This window comes from Ranitomeya imitator, chromosome 1, assembly GCF_032444005.1.
Source record: "Ranitomeya imitator isolate aRanImi1 chromosome 1, aRanImi1.pri, whole genome shotgun sequence".
Classification (NCBI taxonomy): Eukaryota; Metazoa; Chordata; class Amphibia; order Anura; family Dendrobatidae; genus Ranitomeya; species Ranitomeya imitator.
The window spans coordinates 1048336834-1048359255 of NC_091282.1; the positions used below are offsets into that span (position 1 = coordinate 1048336834).

The window sequence follows — 22422 nt, forward strand, 5'->3', positions numbered from 1 at the left end:
TGTTTGGGGTCATTGTCCTGTTGAAAAATAAATGATGGTCCAACTAAACGCAAACCGGATGGAATAGCATGCCGCTGTAAGATGCTATGGTAGCCATGTTGGTTCAGTATGCCTTCAATTTTGAATAAATCCCCAACAGTGTCACCAGCAAAGCACCCCCACACCATCACACCTCCTCCTCCATGCTTCACGGTGGGAATCAGACATGTAAAGTCCATCCGTACACCTATTCTGCGTCGCACAAAGACACGGTGGTTGGAACCAAAGATCTCAAATTTGGACTCATCAGACCAAAACACAGATTTCCACAGTCTGATGTCCATTCCTTGTGTTCTTTAGCCCAAACAAGTCTCTTCTGCTTGTTGCCTGTCCTTAGCAGTGGTTTCCTAGCAGCTATTTTACCATGAAGGCCTGCTGCACAAAGTCTCCTTACAATTTAACAGTTGTTGTAGCGATGTGTCTGCTGCTAGAACTCTGTGTGGCATTGACCTGGGCTCTAATCTGAGCTGCTGTTAACCTGCGATTTCTAAGGCTGATGACTCGGATAAACTCCTCAGAAGCAGACGTGATTCTTGGTCTTCCTTTCCTGGGGCGGTCCTCATGTGAGCCAGTTTCTTTGTAGCGCTTGATGGTTTTTGCAACTGCACTTGGGGACACTTTCAAAGTTTTCCCAATTTTTCGGACTGACTGACCTTCATTTCTTAAAGTAATGATGGCCACTCGTTTTTCTTTACTTAGCTGCTTTTTTCTTGCCATAATACAAATTCTGACAGTCTATTCAGTAGGACTATCAGCTGTGTATCCACCAGACTTCTGCACAACACAACTGATGGTCCCAACTCCATTTATAAGGCAAGAAATCCCACTTATTAACCCCTTCATGACCGGGGGATTTTTCGTTTTTCCGTGTTCGTTTTTCGCTCCCCTCCTTCCCAGAGCCATAATTTTTTTATTTTTCCGTCAATTTGGCCATGTGAGGGCTTATTTTTTGCGGGACGAGTTGTACTTTTGAACGACATCATTGGTTTTAGCATGTCGTGTACTAGAAAACGGGAAAAAAATTCCAAGTGCGGTGAAGTTGCAAAAAAGTGCAATCCCACATTGGTTTTTTGTTTGGCTTTTTTGCTAGGTTCACTAAATGCTAAAAATGACCTGCCATTATGATTCTCCAGGTCATTACGAGTTCATAGACACCAAACATGACTAGGTTATTTGTTATCTAAGTGGTGAAAACAAATTCCAAACTTTGCTAAAAAAAAAAAAAAAAAATTGCGCCATTTTCCGATACTCGTAGCGTCTCCATTTTTCATCATCTGGGGTCGGTTGAGGGCTTATTTTTTGCGTGCCGAGATGACGTTTTTAATGATAGCATTTCGGTGCAGATACGTTCTTTTGATCGCCCGTTATTGCATTTTAATGCAATGTCGCGGCGACCAAAAAAACGTAATTCTGGCGTTTCGAATTTTTTTCCCGCTACGCTGTTTAGCGATCAGGTTAATACTTTTTTTTAATTGATAGATCGGGCGATTCTGAGCGCGGCGATACCAAATATGCGTAGATTTGATTTTTTTTTATTGATTTATTTTGATTGGGGCGAAAGGGGGGTGATTTAACCCCTTCCCGACCTTTGACGCATACGCTGCGTCATGAAAGTCGGTGCCATTCCGACCCATGACGCAGTATATGCGTCATGGAAAGATCGCGTCCCTGCAGATCGGGTGAAAGGGTTAACTCCCATTTCACCCGATCTGCAGGGACAGGGGGAGTGGTAGTTTAGCCCAGGGGTGGTGGCTTCACCCCCTCGTGGCTACGATCGCTCTGATTGGCTGTTGAAAGTGAAACTGCCAATCAGAGCGATTTGTAATATTTCACCTAAAAAAATGGTGAAATATTACAATCCAGCCATGGCCGATGCTGCAATATCCTCGGCCATGGCTGGAAACACTAATGTGCACCCACTCCACTCCTCCGATCGCCCCCCCAGCCCCCCGATCTGTGGTCTGCTCCCCTCGGTCCTGTGCTCCGCTCCCCCGTCCTCCTGCCCGCTCCCCCCGTGCTCCAATCACACCCCCCGTGCTCCAATCAAACCCCCCCGCACTCCGATCCCCCCCCTGTACAGCGATCCCCCCCGCACAGCGATTTCCCCCCCCCGTGCTCCGATCCACCCGCCCGCACAGCGATCCCCCACTCCGTGCTCCAATCCACCCCCCCGTGTTCCGGTCCACCCCCCCCCCCCCCCCCCGTGCTCCGACGCCCCCCCCCCCCCCCCCGTGCCCTGATCTCCCCCCCCCTTATACTTACCCGGCCTCCCGGGGACCGTCCGTCTTCTTTCCTGGGCGCCGCCATCTTCCAAAATGGCGGGCGCATGTGCAGTGCGCCCGCCGAATCTGCCGGCAGGCAGATTCGTTCCAGAGTGAATTTTGATCGCTGAGATAGGTTATATCTCAGTGATCAAAATAAAAAAAAAAGTAAATGACCCCCCCCCCCCTTTGTCACCCCCATAGGTAGGGACAATAAAAAAAATATTTATTTTTTTTCCCACTAAGGTTGGGGGGGATAAGAACTAGGGTTAGGGGTAGGGTTAGGGGTAGGGGTAGGGTTAGGGGTAGGGTTAGGGGTAGGGTTAGGGTTAGGGTTTCGGTATGTGCACACGTATTCTGTTCCTCTGCGGATTTTTCCGCTGCGGATTTGATAAATCCGCAGTGCTAAACCGCTGCGGATTTATGGCGGATTTACCATGTTTTTTCTGCGCATTTCAATGCGGTTTTACAACAGCGATTTTCTATTTGAGCAGTTGTAAAACCGCTGCGGAATCCGCAGAAAGAAATGACATGCTGCGGAATGTAAACCGCTGCGTTTCCGTGCAGTTTTTCCGCAGCATGTGTACAGCGATTTTTGTTTCCCATAGGTTTGCATTGAACTGTAAACTCATGGGAAACTGCTGCGGATCCGCAGCGTTTTCCGCAGCGTGTGCACATACCTTTAGAATTAGGCTATGTGCACACGGTGCGGATTGGCCGCTGCGGATCCGCAGCAGAGTTCCATCAGGTTTACAGTACCATGTAAACATATGGAAAGCCAAATCCGCTGTGCCCATGGTGCGGAAAATACCACGCGGGAACGCTGCGTTGTATTTTCCGCAGCATGTCAATTCTTTGTGCGGATTTCGCAGCGTTTTACACCTGTTCCTCAATAGGAATCCGCAGGTGAAATCCGGACAAAAAACACTGGAAATCCGCGGTAAATCCGCAGGTAAAACGCAGTGCCTTTTACCCGCGGATTTTTCAAAAATGGTGCTGAAAAATCTCATACGAATCCGCAACGTTGGCACATAGCCTTAGGGCTAGGGTTGGGTTGGAATTAGGGTTGTGGTTAGGGTTAGGGGTGTGTTGGGGTTACGGGTGTGTTGGGGTTAGGGTTGTGATTAGGGTTACGGCTACAGTTGGGATAAGGGTTAGGGGTGTGTTGGAGTTAGAATTGAGGGGTTTCCACTGTTTAAGCACATCAGGGGGTCTCCAAACGCAACATGGCGCCACCATTAATTCCAGCCAATCTTGTATTCAAAAAGTCAAATGGTGCTCCCTCACTTCCGAGCCCCGACGTGCACCCAAACAGTGGTTTACCCCCACATATGGGGTACCAGCATACTCAGAACAAACTGCGCAACAATTACTGGGGTCCAATTTCTCCTGTTACCCTTGTGAAAATAAAGAAATGCTTGCTAAAACATCATTTTTGAGGAAAGAAAAATGATTTTTTATTTTCACGGCTCTGCGTTGTAAACGTCTGTGAAGCACTTGGGGGTTCAAAGTGCTCACCACATATCTAGATAAGTTCCTTGGGGGGTCTAGTTTCTAAAATGGGGTCACTTGTGGGGGGTTTCTACTGTTTAGGCACACCAGGGGCTCTGCAAACGCAATGTGACGCCCGCAGACCATTCCATCAAAGTCTGCATTTCAAAAGTCACTACTTCCCTTCTGAGCCCCGACGTGTGCCCAAACAGTGGTTTACCCCCACTCATGGGGTATCAGCGTACTCAGGAGAAACTGGACAACAACTTTTGGGGTCCAATTTCTCCTGTAACCCTTGGGAAAATAAAAAAATCTGGGCTAAATAATTATTTTTGAGGAAAGAAAACGTATTTATTATTTTCACGGCTCTGCATTAGAAACTTCTATGAAGCACTTGGGGGTTCAAAGTGCTCACCACACATCTAGATAAGTTCCTTTCGGGTCTACTTTCCAAAATGGGGTCACTTGTGGGGGGTTTCTACTGTTAAGCCACATCAGGGGCTCTGCAAACGCAACGTGACGCCCACAGAGCATTCCATCAAAGTCTGCATTTCAAAATGTCACTACTTCACTTCCGAGCCCCGGCATGTGCCCAAACAGTGGTTTACCCCCACATATGGGGTATCAGCGTACTCAGGACAAACTGGACAACAATATTTGGGGTCCAATTTCTCCTATTATCCTTGGCAAAATAGGAAATTCCAGGCTAAAAAAATCATTTTTGAGGAAAGAAAAATTATTTTTTATTTTCATGGCTCTGCGTTATAAACTTCTGTGAAGCACTTGGGGGTTCAAAGTCCTCACCACACATCTAGATTAGTTCCTTTGGGGGTCTAGTTTCCAAAATGGGGTCATTTCTGGGGGATCTCCAATGTTTAGGCACACAGGGGCTCTCCAAACGTGACATGGTGTCCGCTAATGATTGGAGCTAATTTTCCATTTAAGAAGCCAAATGGCGTGCCATCCCTTCCGAGCCCTGCCGTGCGCCCAAACAGTGGTTTACCCCCACATATGGGGTATCAGCGTACTCAGGACAAACTGGACAACAATATTTGGGGTCCAATTTCTCCTATTATCCTTGGCAAAATAGGAAATTCCAGGCTAAAAAAATCATTTTTGAGGAAAGAAAAATTATTTTTTATTTTCATGGCTCTGCGTTATAAACCTCTGTAAAGCACCTGGGGGTTTAAAGTGCTCAATATGCATCTAGATAAGTTCCTTGGGGGGTCTAGTTTCCAAAATGGGGTCACTTGTGGGGGAGCTCCAATGCATAGGCACACAGGGGCTCTCCAAACGCGACATGGTGTCCGCTAACAATTGGAGCTAATTTTCCATTCAAAAAGTCAAATGGCACGCCTTCCCTTCCGAGCCCTGCCGTGTGCCCAAACAGTGGTTTACCCCCACATATGAGGTATCGGCGTACTCGGGAGAAATTGCCCAACAAATTTTATGATCCATTTTATCCTACTGCCCATGTGAAAATGAAAAAATTGAGGCGAAAAGAATTTTTTTGTGAAAAAAAAGTACTTTTTCATTTTTACAGATCAATTTGTGAAGCACCTGAGGGTTTAAAGTGCTCACTAGGCATCTAAATAAGTTCCTTGGGGGGTCTAGTTTCCAAAATGGGGTCACTTGTGGGGGAGCGCCAATGTTTAGGCACACAGGAGCTCTCCAAACGCGACATGGTGTCCGCTAACGATGGAAATAATTTTTCATTCAAAAAGTCAAATGGCGCTCCTTCCCTTCCGAGCCTTACCATGTGCCCAAACAGTGGTTTACCCCCACATATGAGGTATCGGCGTACTCAGGAGAAATTGCCCAACACATTTTAGGATCCATTTTATCCTGTTGCCCATGTGAAAATGAAAACATTGAGGCTAAAAGAATTTTTTTGTGAAAAAAAAGTACTTTTTCATTTTTACGGATCAATTTGTGAAGCACCTGGGGGTTCAAAGTGCTCACTATGCATCTAGATAAGTTCCTTGGGGCGTCTAGTTTCCAAAATGGGGTCACTTGTGGGGGAGCTCCAATTTTTAGGCACACGGGTGCTCTCCAAACGTGACATGGTGTCCGTTAAAGAGTGGAGCCAATTTTTGATTCAAAAAGTCAAATGGTGCTCCTTCCCTTCCAAGCCCTGCCGTGCGCCCAAACAGTGGTTTACCCCCACATATGAGGTATCAGCGTACTCAGGACAAATTGCACAACAACTTTCGTGGTTCAGTTTCTCCTTTTACCATTGGGAAAATAAAAAAATTGTTGCTAAAAGATAATTTTTGTGACTAAAAAGTTAAATGTTCATTTTTTCCTTCCATGTTGCTTCTGCTGCTGTGAAGCACCTGAAGGGTTAATAAACTTCTTGAATGTGGTTTTGAGTACCTTGAGGGGTGCAGTTTTTAGAATGGTGTCACTTTTGGGTATTTTCAGCCATATAGACCCCTCAAACTGACTTCAAATGTGAGGTGGTCCCTAAAAAAAATGGTTTTGTAAATTTCGTTGTAAAAATGACAAATCGCTGGTCAAATTTTAACCCTTATAACTTCCTAACAAAAAAAAATTTTGTTTCCAAAATTGTGCTGATGTAAAGTAAACATGTGGGAAATGTTATTTATTAACTATTTTGTGTCACATATCTCTCTGGTTTAACAGAATAAAAATTCAAAATGTTAAAATTGCGAAATTTTCAAAAATTTCGCCAAATTTCCGTTTTTATCACAAATAAACGCAGAATTTATTGACCTAAATTTACCACTAACATGAAGCCCAATATGTCACGAAAAAACAATCTCAGAACCGCTAGGATCCGTTGAAGCGTTCCTGAGTTATTACCTCATAAAGGGACACTGGTCAGAATTGCAAAAAACGGCAAGGTCTTTAAGGTCAAATAGGCTGGGTCATGAAGGGGTTAAACTTTTATGTTTTTTTTTTTATTTTTTTCACATTTTTTTAAACTTTTTTTTTTTTACTTTTGCCATGCTTCAATAGCCTCCATGAGAGGCTAGAAGCAGGCATAGCACGATCGGCTCTGCTACATAGCAGCGATCTGCTGATCGCTGCTATGTAGCAGAATTGCACGTGTGCTGTGAGCGCCGACCACAGGGTGGCGCTCACAGCGACGGGCAATCAGTAACCATAGAGGTCTCAAGGACCTCTATGGTTACCATTCACAAGCATCGCCGACCCCCGATCATGTGACGGGGGTCGGCGATGACGTCATTTCCGGCCGCCCAGCCGGAAGCGGTAGTTAAATGCCGCTGTCTGCGTTTGACAGCGGCATTTAACTAGTTAATAGGTGCGGGCAGATCGCGATTCTGCCCGCGCCTATTACGGGCACATGTCAGCTGTTCAAAACAGCTGACATGTCCCGGCTTTGGTGCGGGCTCACCGCGGAGCCCTGCATCAAAGCAGGGGAGCTGGCATCGGACGGTATAGTACGTCCGATGCCGGTAAGTGGTTAAACCTGACAGGGCACACCTGTGAAGTGAAAACCATTTCCGGTGACTACCTCTTGAAGCTCATCTAGAGAATGCCAAGAGTGTGCAAAGCAGTCATCAAAGCAAAAGGTGGCTACTTTGAAGAACCTAGAATATAAGACATATTTTTAGTTGTTTCACACTTTTTTGTTAAGTATATAATTCCACATGTGTTAATTCATAGTTTTGATGCCTTCAGTGTGAATGTACAATTTTCATAGTCATGAAAATACAGAAAAATCTTTACATGAGAAGGTGTGTCCAAACTTTTGGTCTGTACTGTATAGATTTCTAGATCTTTATTAAAAAACTGTAAAATGGGTAATCTTTCACTTTGCACAGTGGCCACTGGGGCTTATTTAGACTCCTACTCCTTGTGTTTCCAGCAAGTCTTCTTATCAGCAGAGGCTGGACTACAATGCTAGGTAACACCTCTATACACATCTGATGACACAGGAGCCACTATTCACAGTAGGCAGCTTACCCTGCTCCCATTACAATGATAGTAGCACACTTTGCTTAAATGCTTCTATGTAAAAGATAGGGTTGGGATCTGTTCTTTGTGGCTAACGTACACGTTGATTTTCTGAAACAAGAAGTCTAAAGAAGCCCCGATGGTCAGTGTGAAAAACGTAAAAAGTTGGAAAAACAATAAGAGATACATATAAAAAATGTAAGCATAAGTAATTTCTAATGACAGTTTCCCTTTAAAACACCACTCTAGTGTTGTTTTTATTTTTTTTATTTCACCTCTGGAGTGTTGCTTAAAATCTAAGTCCCCTACCTCCTGTCTGATACTCACTTTCCGGCATTTTCATCTGTTTTCGCCATTGCTCCAGTCCGTCTCCTGCAGTTTGTGACTTTCCGGCTGCTCAAGCGTTTCATGGAGCGCCGGAGGTCACTAATCAATGTAAGTCTATGAGAACCTTGTTCTGACCTCGTTCTGCCTCTCATAGAATTGCATTGAGGGCTTGTGATGTAGCTTCTGAGTTCCGTCCACTCAAAAGCTGCGCTCACAAAATGGTACCACGCACCAGACCGGCACAGAAAAACGGTTAAGACGCCGGAAGGTGAGTTTATGACCGTGGGCAGGCAGGTGGCTTACATTTAAAGTGCTGGAGTGGTGCTTTAAATTGGCTCTTATAACTTATGTTAAACTAGTTGGCCTCTTTTATCTTAATAGATGTGTTGGGGAAATGATTTTGTAGCTTTTACTAACACAAAAGTATTACAGGTTCTGCTCCTGCACTTCTTGGTACAAATTTCCTCACCGACTTCTCAGATCTCCTATTCTCTAAATCGCTACTCGTGGAGGAGCGCACAACCAGACCTGTCCGATTGAAAAGGTGGTGGTGAATTATGGATAGGTCTGGTCACATGCTCCTCCATCAAAAGCCATTTTAAGGACCGAAATATTGTGCAGTCTGTGAGAATTGCACTTACAAACACAAGATGAAAATCGGTAATATTTATAATAAAAGCTCCAAAATTGTGACCTGATCACATTTGCTAAATTAAAGTGGACAAATATATAATATTAGCAATTACATGATCTGCTGTGTAAAATATGAGCCTAGTGCTTTTCTGTGCTTTTAGTTTTACTCTGATACATTTCAGCTTGCTCGGGAAGCGGTCATTTGGCTTGGTGTTCATCACAAGCAGAAAAAAGCGCTAGAAATCTTTGCACGGGAGATTGCACCTGCAGGCACTGGAATGGGTAAATGTATTACTACTATTCATGTTATCTAATTAAATGGGTTGTCCCATTTCAGAAAAGTTTTTATAATAATCTCCATTAGTAGTATAGTACTTAGTAAAGCACTGTTTTGTTATTTACTACTATTGGAGCTTATAGTAAAAAACATTTCTGAAAGGGGACAACTCTTAACAATATAGTTGAAAACTGTAAAACACAAAACCGATTTCTACATTTGACTATTCACTGATTAAACTGCATTGTCGTAATTTGAATTTTGCATCAAAAACACATTTACGGTATGTGCACACGTCAGGATTTCTTGCAGAAAATTCCTGAAGAAAACCGGACATTTTCTGCAAGAAATTTGCATGCGTTTTTCTCGCGTTTTTTGCGCGTTTTTTTCCCAATGCATGCGGGAAAAACGCAAAAAATCCATCCGCAAAATTAATGAACATGCTGCGTTTTTTACCACAATGCGTTTTTTTTTTTTCGCGGAAAAAAATGCATCATGTGCACAAATATTGCGGAATGCATTTTAATTGATGGAATGCATATGTATGCGTTTTTTATGCGTTTTTATAGCGAAAAAACGCAACGTGTGCACACAGCCTTATAGTTTTATCTTAAATTATCGTTGTTATGCAGACTGATTTTTGGTCATGTCGCTTGTACAAGTAATACAAATATGTCCTAGTTAATCAAAACCAAAAATGTTCATGCTGGTCTTCATGAGGGAGCGTGTTGATGTCAGAGGCTTCTGGTTCATTAAGAGCCGCACACCTGTGTATGAATTCAGAACGTTTGACAAGTAGTGTGCACCACTCCAGACGGGGACTGGAGAAATATTCTTGGCATACGGTACACTACAGCTCATCATAAATTAGACTAGCTGTGGCAATGCACCCCAGATCTACTCGTTTTGGCGAAACTGGAGTGAAAATTCCCCAAAAAATTTATGCAACTCCTTGTGACTCTAGCGTAATTGCTTTGATGCAAAGGGGAGCTGATTTTAACCAAACATTGCATCATAAAACCGCTGCATGAAGATAGAAGAAAAGTGGGCACTCACCATCCAAATAAAATCCAAACTTTATTCTGACATCATGTCAAATGCAGGATAGGCAGGGAAACACGGGCTTCCACAAGACGACGGCCATTTCGCGCAGTTGCACTTCCACGGGTCTAGACCAAGAACCGCTTCCGATAACCATCAATGAGTTTCTTACAATGCTCTGCTGGAATTTTAGACCATTCTTCTTTGGCAAACTGCTCCAGGTCCCTGATATTTGAAGGGTGCCTTCTCCAAACTGCCATTTTTACATCTCTCCACAGGTGTTCTATGGGATTCAGGTCTGGACTCATTGCTAGCCACCTTAGATGTCTCCAGTGCTTTCTCTCAAACTATTTTCTAGTGCTTTTTGAAGTGTGTTTTGGGTCACTGTCCTGCTGGAAGACCCATGACCTCTGAGGGAGACCCAGCTTTTTCACACTGGGTCCTACATTATGCTGCAAAATGTGTTGGTAGTCTTCAGACGTCATAATGCCTTGCACGCGGTCAAACAGTCCAGTGCCAGAGGCAGCAAAGCAACCCCAAAACATCAGGGAACCTCCGCCATGTTTGACTGTAGGGACCGTGTTCTTTTCTTTGAATGCCTCTTTTTTTCTCCTGTAAACTCTATGTTGATGCCTTTGCCCAAAAAGCTCTACTTTTGTCTCATCTGACCAGAGAACATTCTTCCAAAACGATTTAGGTTTTTTCAGGTAAGTTTTGGCAAACTCCAGCCTGGCTTTTTTATGTATCTGGGTAAGAAGTGGGGTCTTCCTGGTTCTCCTACCATACAGTCCCTTTTCATTCAGACGCTGACGGATAGTACGGGTTGACTCTGTTGTACCCTCAGACTGCAGGGCAGCTTGAACTTGTTTGGATGTTAGTCGAGGTTCTTTATCCAACATCCGCACAATCTTGCGTTGAAATCTCTTGTCAATTTTTCTTTTCCATCCACATCTAGGGAGGTTAGCCACAGTGCCATGGGCTTTAAACTTCTTGATGACACTGCGCACGGTAGAGACAGGAACATTCAGGTCTTTGGAGATGGACTTGTAGCCTTGAGATTGCTCATGCTTCCTCACAATTTGGTTTCTCAAGTCCTCAGACAGTTCTTTGGTCTTCTTTCTTCTCTCCATGCTCAATGTGGTACACACAAAGGACACAGGACAGAGGTTGAGTCAACTTTAATCCATGTCAACTGGCTGCAAATGTGATTTAGTTATTGCCAACACCTGTTAGGTGCCACAGGTAAGTTACAGGTGCTGTTAATTACACAAATTAGAGAAGCATCACATGATTTTTTAAACAGTGCCAATACTTTTGCCCACCCCTTTTTTTATGTTTGGTGTGGAATTATATCCAATTTGGCTTTAGGACAATTCTTTTTGTGTTTTTTCATTTAAGACAAATTACCGTAAATGAAGATAATAATACCAAAGAATTTGTGTTTGCAATCATTTTCTGGAAGAAACTGAGTATTATCTAACAGAATTGCAGGGGTGTCAATTCTTTTGGCCACAACTGTACATATCAAGTACTTTATCAATTTGCATAAGAAAGTTGTCAAAACAAACTTTGCAGCAACAAAGAGCAGTCTTTCTCTACCGCCAGTGAGGGTATGTGCACATGTTCTGGTTTTTTCACTTTTTTTTTGTGCGTTTTTTCGCGATAAAAATGCTATAAAAACTCATTAAAAATGCATGCATTATGCATCCTATCATTTAGAATGCATTCTGCATGTTTTGTGCACGATGCTTTTTTTCCGTGAAAAAAACGCATCGCGGTAAAAAAAAGCAGCATGTTATTAATTTTGCGGATTTTCTGCATTTTTCCCGCTATTCTATGCATTTGGATAAAAACGCACAAAAAACACGTCAAAAACGCGTCAAAAACGCATGAAAAAACTCGAAAAAATGCATGCGGCTTTCTGGCAGAAATGTCCGGTTTTTGTCAGGACAATTTCTGCAAGAAATCCTGACGTGTGCACATACCCTGAATGCGGTGCTAAATTGTGGTCACAGTCATGGCTAAACTCTTTTTAAAAGTAAAAAAAAACAAACACTACGTACTTACCTTCCGCTGTCTGTCCCCCGGCGCTGTGCTTCTCTGCACTGGCTGTGAGCGCCGGCCAGCCGGAAAGCACAGCGGTGACGTCACCGCTCTGCTTTCCGGCCGCTGTGCTCACAGACAGTGCAGGAAAGCACAGACAGTGGAAGGTAAGTATGTAGTGTTTGTTTTTTAACTTTTACAATGGTAACCAGGGTAAACATCGGGTTACTAAGCGCGGCTCTGCGCTTAGTAACCCGATGTTTACCCTGGTTACCGGCATCGTTGGTCGCTGGAGAGCGGTCTGTGTGACAGCTCTCCAGCGACCAAACAGCGACGCTGCAGCGATCGACATCGTTGTCGGTATCGCTGCAGCGTCGCTTAGTGTGACGGTACCTTTAAATTCTGCCCTTTTTAGACACTACGTATCAATGTCAAACTCTTTAAATGCCATCAGCATAATGCACTTTGATATACAGAGTCCAAAATTAGAGGATGCCCCATAATCACTGGAGGATTAAAGCCCTATTTGGCTGGTTTTATTTCTTTTGTATCTCTTTTTTTCACTTCATTAAAATTTCTTTATTATCTGTAAATATGCATTAACAATAATATTTTGGAACATGACCTTTTAAAGTATGATAGTCCTGGACTGTGAAGATACCGAGATGGATGTGTTTTTGTACTTAAAGCTTTATTTACACAAGAGAGTTCAATCAATGGTCAAATGCTTTAAATTAACACAATGAATGTCCCTGTCATTTCTCATTTACATAACGTCATGCTCATGAGTTTAGTTAAGCTGCCACCAAAATCCCACCAAGTATATTAAGAGTTTATTATCTGAGGATAAATGCAGAGCATGCAATATTTTTTTTTGCAGTTAGAATGCCGGGGTTCACAGTGTGTATAAAGTTAGAGGCCTTGGTTCCATTTTATAGATGCATCTAAGGGGTTGTATGGATTTGGCAAGACTTTCACCCTAATGCCAATGATTACAGCAAGAGTACATTCCCATGGCCTATTGTGTGGGCACTCCTCTCTGTACATATACTATCTGAGCTTAATGGGATCTTCTCATGTTCTATCTTCAGGAGCTCGCCACTCCTCTGCCTCGCAACTTACTATTAGCTGGAGATGGCGTGCTTTTTCTGATTCCATAACTAAGCAGCGAGTGTAAGGTGATTTAGACTCTTTGTATGGATATCTCTATGCAGGAAGGACGTATAAAGATTCCATAGAAGGTTTACTTTCAAGCTGAATTCTTGTAGTTGCGCACAAATACTGCAGGTAAGGCCGGTTTCACATTTGCGGTTGTCTGCAGCGTTTCTTCTGCAAATATCGCGTTGTGTATTCCTATCTTGAACATTAGGGACGCATGTGTCTGTGTTCGATTGCGTTTTGCCGCGTTTGATGACGCATGCGTCATTTCGTCGTCTGCGGTTTGGCGCGGTAAACGCTGATTTTAGAGGCATCAATTTGCCGCCTAGAAACGTATGCAGTTGTTAGCGGATGGCATGCGGCAAAAAAACTCATTGCTGTCTATGTGAACGCATGCAGCCACAAGCACATGCGTTTGCTGGCGCTTGTGAATGCATGCGTTGCACCAGAGAAAAACATGTCTATACAGTAATTAGCCACCCCCCACATACAAGGTGATAAAGGGAGGGAGTGGGCATTTGCAGGTCACTACTCAGCAGAGAGAGAAGCAGAGCAGACAGACAAAAGCACCTTGGAGGAAACAAGACTCTGAACAATGTGAGTATATCCTAGCCAATGCCTTTATTTTCTATTTTCTGTCTCTACATGTCCTAATTTCAGCAATTTCTTTCTTTCTGCATGCATGCATCAGAATGTCATCTTCTTCTGATGAGGAGCAACGTCATGGGCCTTCTCAAGCCGAACATGTCAGTGAAGTGAGTACTCAGCTCCTCAGATTAGTAAGTATTCACTGTCACATCTACACTTGTGACAATTTTTTTTAACTTTTTTTAGAGCACTTCTTCCACTGCGGCAGAGGGTGAGCAGGAGCAGCGGGGTCATGGTCGGGTGGCAAGGCGGCAGCGTGAAGTATACCTGGCTGACTGTTTACTGTATCCTCACTTTAGTATTCCTGATTCTTCCTTTCTTTTACTTTCCTCTTTCTTTACATTTTTCTTCTGGACTCCTTTTTTTATCTTGACTTTCATTATTCATGCCTCTGTTTTCTTTCTTTTCCTTATGTTAATGTATGCAACATTAATGTCTTCATTTATTTTTTAGGCTCCAGAACGGGATGAGGACCTTATTGACAACGATATCCTCATCTCCCTGGTCCATGAGCGAGTCCCATTGTGGGACACCCGGGTTCCACAGCACTCGGACAACGTGACAATGCGGCGGCTACGGAATGAGGTGACCAAGGCGATGTGGGATGGCTGGGACAACGCCCCGACTCGGGTCCGAAATGCATTTTGTAAGTATTGCAATGCAGTGTGAAGCAGCAGAGACCTTGGCTGTGCTCACACAACTGTGTGTGATGACACAAACTCTCAGGAGTTTCTGTCATCACACACAGCTGTGTGGGCACGGCCAAAAGTCCATTGTCTAACCATTATTTTTTGTTTTTTCACCAGTGCTCAAAGTCAAAACACATTGGTGTTCGATGAAGGACCACTTCAACAAAGACCTGCGTCAAGACGGCCATGTTCCCAGTGGTTCGGGAGCAAGGATCCAAAAGTATAAATACCACCGCATTCTGGCATTTTTAAGGCCGGTCCTTGCCCAGAGAACGTAAGTGTTTTTCCTGTGTACTAGGTTGTGTTGTATTGCCATAATCTGTATGTTTCTATTCAACAGGAGTTGGCGTTTTTTTAGTTTTTGGTATTAATTTTTTTTCCCGCAGCACTGTTGACCAGGTTCTGGAGTGGTCTTTCATCAGACAGCCACGGACCCGTCCCAGCCATCCTGCAGCGCTGAAGCAAGAGGGCCTGCCACACTAACTGGAGACCAGGAAGCTGGTCCATCAGGTGTTCCCCTTTCCCAGTCCTCTGCCTCTGCCCCTTTTTTTTGGGCTCCTCCCGACAGCGGCAGAGGGCATCGAACAGGTCACTCATGCCCGAGTTTTTGCACTTGAGCTCGGTTTTTCACGATGGACTCAAGGCTTTGGGTGACTGACTGGATACTGCCATTAGCCATATGAATACACGTATGTAGGAGGTCACCAAAAGCCTTGACCAAGTAAAAGCCGACCTTTAGAGGCCAGCACATAATTTTTCTAACCAAATTGAACAGGGCATGTTGGAACACCTTACTCCTGATCTCCAGCTTAGTGTCATGCAGGCCTGCAATGCTGCTTGCGTGAAGGCTATGCAGCAGAGTCGGTATTTTCAGCAGACAGTGGCGGCATATCCACCTGTGCCTACACTGTCACGCTTTACCTCAATGCCAACCTCTGCTGCATACCACTGCATGGCCACCTCCATTCCTAGCACTGCCGGACACCACTACAGCACCACCACCATGCCGAGTGCTGTAGGACATCCCACTGCCACCACCATGACAACTGCTGCTCCTGCTTGGACTTCCTCCACTGCCGCAACCATGCAGCAGCAGGACCCTGGCATGGCCTTCCGCTCCACCACGATGCAGCAGTACCCAGGCATGGCCTTCCACTCTACCACCGCCACGATGCAGCAGGACCCAGGCTTGGCCTTCCGCTCTACAAGCACAATGGACCCTGGCATGGCCTTCAGCTCTACGAGCGCTATGGACTGTGATATGGCTGCCCGCTCTACGAGCACAATAGACCCTGGCATGGCCTTCCGCTCTACGAGCACTATGGACTCTGGCATGGCTGCACGCTCTACGAGCACAATGGACTCAGGCATGGCTGCACGCTCTATGAGCACTATGGACTCTGGCATGGCTACATGCTCTACAAGCACAGTGCAGCCGGACCCTGACAGGTCACCCACCACGAGAAATGCCGTGAGAAACCCATGCCGCGAGAAATGAGTCCACCGAGGCTTCCCAGAACACGTCGATCCCAGAAAGGGAAATTTTTTTTAAAAAAATGCGTACTATCAGTATTCCTCCCCCCTCACCTCCTAGTGTGTCTGTAATGTCAGGTTTGTCTCACCCTTCCAGTGCGTCTCAGGCCTCTCATGTGTCAAGCCCCATCCCCGAACTACCAGACCCCACTAGTTTAATTGCCCATTCTTCTGCCACCCCTGCATCGTCCACACTTAGCCAAGCCTCACAGCTACACCCCCCACCCCCCCCATTTCCATCACTCTACCCCAAGCAGGCACAGTTAAATAAAGATTTTGTTTGTAATAAAATAAATACTATTGTTTTTTGCCCCCAATTATGTGTGGATAATTGTGTATTTCGCCGCCGGCAGCCCACACCGTGCGCCAAATAAAACACTGCGTCGCACACTTTATTATTTGGCCACATCATAGCTCCAGTAGTTAGCTAGTACAACACTGTAGCTTTGTGTGTCTTTAGTATAGAGATTTGAGGTGGGCCAAAAAATTTATACTTGTATTTTCTCCATAATCTCTTCGTTCTACTTAGTCTGTGACTAGTGTTGTATAACCTCCATTTTCTCATCTGTGTACATAATCTATTTCACACAAAGTGAAGGGACGATGGCGGTCATACAAGGCATATCTATGCTTACCTAGACATGTGTCAGAAATAGTGAATTCATGAGGCTGTTATATGTGCATCATGAATTCATTATTTTTGACACCTGACTTGATGAGTATAGATCTGTTTTGTATTAAACAGCCATCGTCTCTTCAGTCTTCGTCCAATAGATACTGCAGAACAGAATCAGGACGCAATGACGTCAGCAACCTTACCACTAACAACCTGGCTGCCATCACACTAGCAGTATGTAGTTAGTATTTTACATCAGTATTTGTAAGCCAAAACCAGGAGTGGAACAATTAGAGGAAAAGTATAATATAAACATATTTACCATTTCTACATTTATTACCCACTCCTGGTTTTGGCTTACAAATACTGATATAAAATACTGACCAAATACTGCTAGTGTGACGGCAGCCTTGGTTTGTAGAGGAAATACATAGGAGACACGGTCAAGATACCAAAAAATAAAGTTTATTAACAACAAATATTAGTAACACTTAAAAAAATATCTGGTACAGACCAAATCCCAACAGGACATTTACACTACATTGTCCTGCCATGACACACGTCCAATATCTGAATCAAAAAAGGCAGCAAATTGGTCCCGCAAGTGGCCAACTTCAGCAGTTGACGCTGGTAATCTGGCAATGGGTTTACAACTGGTTCACCCAGTTCAATGTTGGGTCGCTCCTTAGCCATTATGTAATTGTGGAGAACCACACAGGCTTTGACCACCTCATCGACTGTCTCCATTTTTAAATTAATGGCTGTTGCAAGAATGCGCCATTTTGAGACTAGAATCCCAAAGGTACACTCTAACTACAGACTGACCAGGGCCTGAAGAACAGTAAAGATCCTTTTAGTGTGGTTCAAGTCCCGACTGGAATATGGCTTGAGTAGGTTTTCACACATCTGAAAGGCCTCATCCCCAACCATAACAAATGGCATCGGTGAACCTTGAGTGTTGGGGAGAGGTCGTGGCCGTGGAAAATTAAAATTTTTGCCGTACACATGGCGCCCCATATCCGAATTCTTGAAAGTCTGGGAATTGTTGCCACGGCCAAAAGCTCCAATGTCCACGGCGATGAAGCAACAGTCCGCATCTGCTATTGCCATGAGCACAACAGAAAAATATTTTTAATAGTTGAAGTACTCCGATCCTGTTCTGGCTGGTTTGATAATGCGGATGTGCTTTCCATCCACCGTTCCCAAACAGTTGGGGAAATCACACACACTCCAGAATTTTTCAGCTATTTCAATCCACATGTCCGCGGTGAGTAGGGGTATAAACTCATCCCGGAGAACATTCCACAAAGCCTGGCAGGTGTCCGCAACTATTCTGGACAAGGTGGAAATTCCAAGCCGGTATTGGAAGTGGAGGGAAGAAAATAAATTAAAAAAAAATTACAATCAATTCTATTTATGGTGTTGTTCTGCTAAAGACATAAAAGAAAATACAAAGAATACATGTCAGAACACACAAAATTAGCACTGGCATTTGTTTAGAATTGTTACGTACCTTAATGTGACCAGGAGACGTTCCTCTGGTGGAATCGCTCTACGGAGCTGGGTGTCCTGTCTCCGGATGGTTCCTTGGACACGAGCAAGCAAATCCCGGAAAGAGTCTTGCGACATCCTTGTATATTCCGGGAATTTGTCCGGGTTGGCATTAAGCCCGCCATACAGCTTGTGATAGGCTCCACGGCTCTCACGTAGTTCGATAATGGGGTGTCGCCAAAAACGCCTACGCCGTGTTCTTCTCCATCTTTCACGATTTCTATGTTGCTCCCAAGCAAATATACAGGCATGTTACAGCTTGATACGTAAATCCAGATTTGAAATAAAAGCTCTCCATGCAAAGATCCATCATGACACAGGATACAGTAGCACACTGTTAAGATTTCAGCAGTCCTATAGTCTATATATAGATATCCCATAATACACGCCCTCTGTAGTCCCATAGGCGGTGTCTGGTTATCTAGATTTTTCTCCTGTAAAATTTTCCATCAGGCGCACAAAAAACGCATGACAAAACGCATGGAAAAGCGTGAAAACGCGGCGTTTTATTAACCGCATGCGTTCATGCATCTAAAAACTGCTGCGTTTGTATGTGTTTCTATACGTTTTTTCCTGCACTTGCGGATGCGGATTAAAAGCTGCGGATTCGAACGCAAATGTGAAACTAGCCTTAAAAAGACGATTCTGAACCAGACATGCAAGACATGAATCTAATTGCATGTCTGACATACTCAGAATGAGGAAGAAGAAGGGAGGGGTTACATACATCAGAACTACGGAGGCAGACAGGGAGAGGGGGAGGACAGACTTCTGAATGGCAAACCATATTGCATAGCCAAACAATAGAATCAATATCATTAAATGCTGTATGATTCCCCTAAGTCATGGGATATGACTGTGCTCCTTAATGATTGGCATGGCTGCTCAGCTGGACCAAGCTGTGAACTCTATACAGAAGCAGCTTTTCCTCTACAGTAGTGAAGGAGTGCTCACACAATGAAGTTGTACAGTATCAGTTGGCTCCAGAAATCTGGGTAGCTTTGAATAAGGACTTGTAAGTGCAGAACAAAAGAGCTTGTAATCATTTTGTTCCTTGACTAGGCGACTGGCCTCTGCAGCATCAGACCTGGCCAGCTTCAGAGCAGCAATTGTAGGCTCTAAAGATAAGTGTTTGCTAGTATGTGCTAATCCCTTAGGAGAACAACCACCTCTGATATACCACAGTGGTGACTGGTACCTATGCAATAAACAATACAATTAAAAATCCCTCTATTCTTGACAATTGAGAGGATCTATATATATAATTGTCTAAGGGTTTGGCTGTCTGTCCTGGAAATCCCGCGTCGCTGATTGGTCAAGGCCGCCAATCAGCGACGCGCACAGTCTCTGATTGGTCGAGGCCGGCTGGCCTGTGCGCGTTGCTGATTGGTCGAGGTCGACCAATCAGCAACGAGCACAGTCTCTGATTAGTCGAGGCCAGCCGGCCTTGACCAATCAGTGACGGGCACAGTCTGCCGCGAATTCTGGAATCATCATTGTTCTCCACTGCTGTCAAGTGCCGCCATTGTGTTGTCTAGGGGTCTAATTGTCTGTCTCGGATATCAGCCAATCAGCGATATTAGTGCGGGATTTAAACACCACTGACAGCGTAACATACATACATACATACATATTCTAGAATACCCGATGCTTTTGAATCGGGCCAACATCTAGTTTATAATAAATTGTATATTTGCTTGTTTTTTTCAAGAACATTGCAAATTTTTCAAAAACTGGGGAATAACTCTTAACAGTATTTTTTTTTTATATAACTGACAGTCAAGTACGATGATTCTGCTGCTTCATTCGACTGACCGCCAACAAAGAAGCTCTTTATCGTCTGGGTTTCTTTGTCAGCGGAGCGTGACTGCTGTCATTCTGATTGACAGCTGGTTCTCCAGAGTTAAGCAGCGAGGAGTCTGCTGTGAATCCTCGTAACATCAACAGTCCCACCCCTTCAGAGCAGAGCGGAAGAGAAGACACTGATCTGTTGACGTAATGTCACTAGAAGCATGCAGACATCAGCGCAGGTAGTTAGCAACCACCTGCCTTTAAATTCTGACGCCCATAAGGAAAAATTAATATCATCCCGGTTAATCCCTTTAACATACTTTTTGAGTTATATTGTCTGGACAGGAACGGGTTAAATTCTGTTGAATTCAATTACTGTTCTACTTTCTGATCTAAAACAGCCTCAGACCTTCTCAAAGTTTAACATACAAAATAATCAAATCATTTCTCGAAAATGAAAGCTTCAAGATCTGCTTTTCGTTTTCTTAGGCTAGTTTTAGGCCATGTTCACACAGTGCGTTTTTTACTGCGGAACCGCAGCGGTATTGCCGCTGCGGTTCCGCAGCAGTTTTCCATGCAGGGTACATAACAATGTAACCCTATGGAAAACAGTCACTGCTGTGCACATGGTCTGTAATTTCGTTTAAAAAGCCGCGCAGAATAGCTGCGGCAAAAAAGAAGGAGCATGTCACTTCTTTTTCCTGAACCGCAGCGGTTCTGCACCCATAGACCTCCATTGTGAGGTCAAAATCGCAGTAAAACCCGCAGATCAAAAATATATCTGCGGGTTTTACTGCGATTTGATGTGCAGAACCGCTGCAGCAGGAAGTGCGGGGGAGCGGGCGGAAGTGCGTAGGCGGAGTGTGGCTGCCCCCCCGTGCTCCGATCCCGCCCCCCCGTGCTCCGATGCCCCCCCCCGTGCTCCGATGCCCCCCCCCCCCAGTGCTCCGATGCCCCCCCCGTGCCCTAATCTCCCCCCCTTATACTTACCCGGCGTCCCGGTGTCCGTCCGGCCGTCTTCTCCCTGGGCGCCGCCATCTTGCAAAATGGCGGGCGCATGCGCAGTGCGCCCGCCGAATCTGCCGGCCGGCAGATTCGCTCCAAAGTGCATTTTGATCACTGAGATATAACCTATCTCAGTGATCAAAATAAAAAAATAGTAAATGACACCCCCCCCCCCACTTTGTCACCCCCATTGGTAGGGACAATAAAAAAATTAAGAATTTTTTTTTTTTTTTTTTCACTAAGGTTAGAATAGGGGTAGGGTTAGGGTTAGGGTTAGGGGTAGGGTTAGGGGTAGGGTTAGGGGTAGGGTTAGGATATTTTCAGCCATTTTAGCCCTAAAAAGCTTCCTAGGAAACACACAGTCTCTGCATAGAAAACTGCATAAAAAAAGGATAATAAAACGCATCAAAAAACGCATCAAAAAACGCATCAAAAAAGGACAAAAAAAGGACCAAAAAAAGGACCTGCGTTTTCTGCCAAGAGCTGCAGTTTTTAAAAAAAACTGTCCTGAAAAAAAAAGGATGGAAATCCTGAACGTGTGAACATACCCTTATAGTTGTTGCCCTGCCGTAGCACCGAAGGCTTCAGAGCATTGTCAGAATGGTGAATTATTCTTATAACGCATTTATATTTATTTCTTGCTATGAAAATATCAAAGAACTTAGTAAGTAATAAAAAGATGTGTTTTTTTTTATTTGTTCTTTTTTCACATTGAAATTGGTTGATTACCTTTGTATGTTCTCAAAATTGTGCAAAAGTATCTGCAAGCCTTCACAGGGTATAGAGTGTGTATGAGCCAGTGACCTGCAATTCACATTGCAATGACCCCCATTTGACTCCACAATGGCAGCTGGTTAGTGTAGTTTGAGATTTCAAAGTGCTCCGTTATTTATAAATATTATGACTGATAACAAGTACATAGCAAGTTAAAGACTCTTTGCAAAAGAAGTCATAAGTTTAACGGTTTGACCTACTCCCTGTTTGACCCCACTCATACAGATAATAGCTCGTAATGTCAAGACCTTTCCTAAGCAACAAGGGCAATGGCTTGGTGACAGTGTATTTCCCTATACATGTCATCAAAACAACACTGCTGACGGAAAGAGATATGGATCCGTGCTAACTCGAGACCTTCACTTTCCCACAGTTTGGTATTAACATTATAATATATGATAAGAATGTGAAATGTGGAGCGACCACTTTCATTGTATTTGCTATACATGCTCTTAGCATGCACTATTTATATATATATGATAGTAAGAAGTATTGGTAAAATAATGACTATTACTCACCTATTCAGTATTACTGGTCCTGCAGAGATGACATCGCGTACATCATTCACGTGACTGCATCAACCAGTTACCTACCTCAGCT

General features: G+C 44.1%; 1 protein-coding gene across 2 annotated transcripts in view; it reads left to right on the forward strand.

Moving 5' to 3' along the window:
* The window catches only part of LOC138656828 (uncharacterized), a 249998-nt gene that overhangs the window by 172448 nt on the left and 55128 nt on the right, over window positions 1-22422 (forward strand). For both annotated transcript variants that reach the window (XR_011316976.1, XM_069744102.1), the window contains exon 14: window positions 8879-8978. Coding sequence is in view for 1 of the 2 variants with exons in the window: in XM_069744102.1 (XP_069600203.1) it covers window positions 8879-8978 (100 nt within the window). In the remaining variant the exon portion in view is untranslated. The remainder of the gene's footprint in view (window positions 1-8878; window positions 8979-22422) is intronic.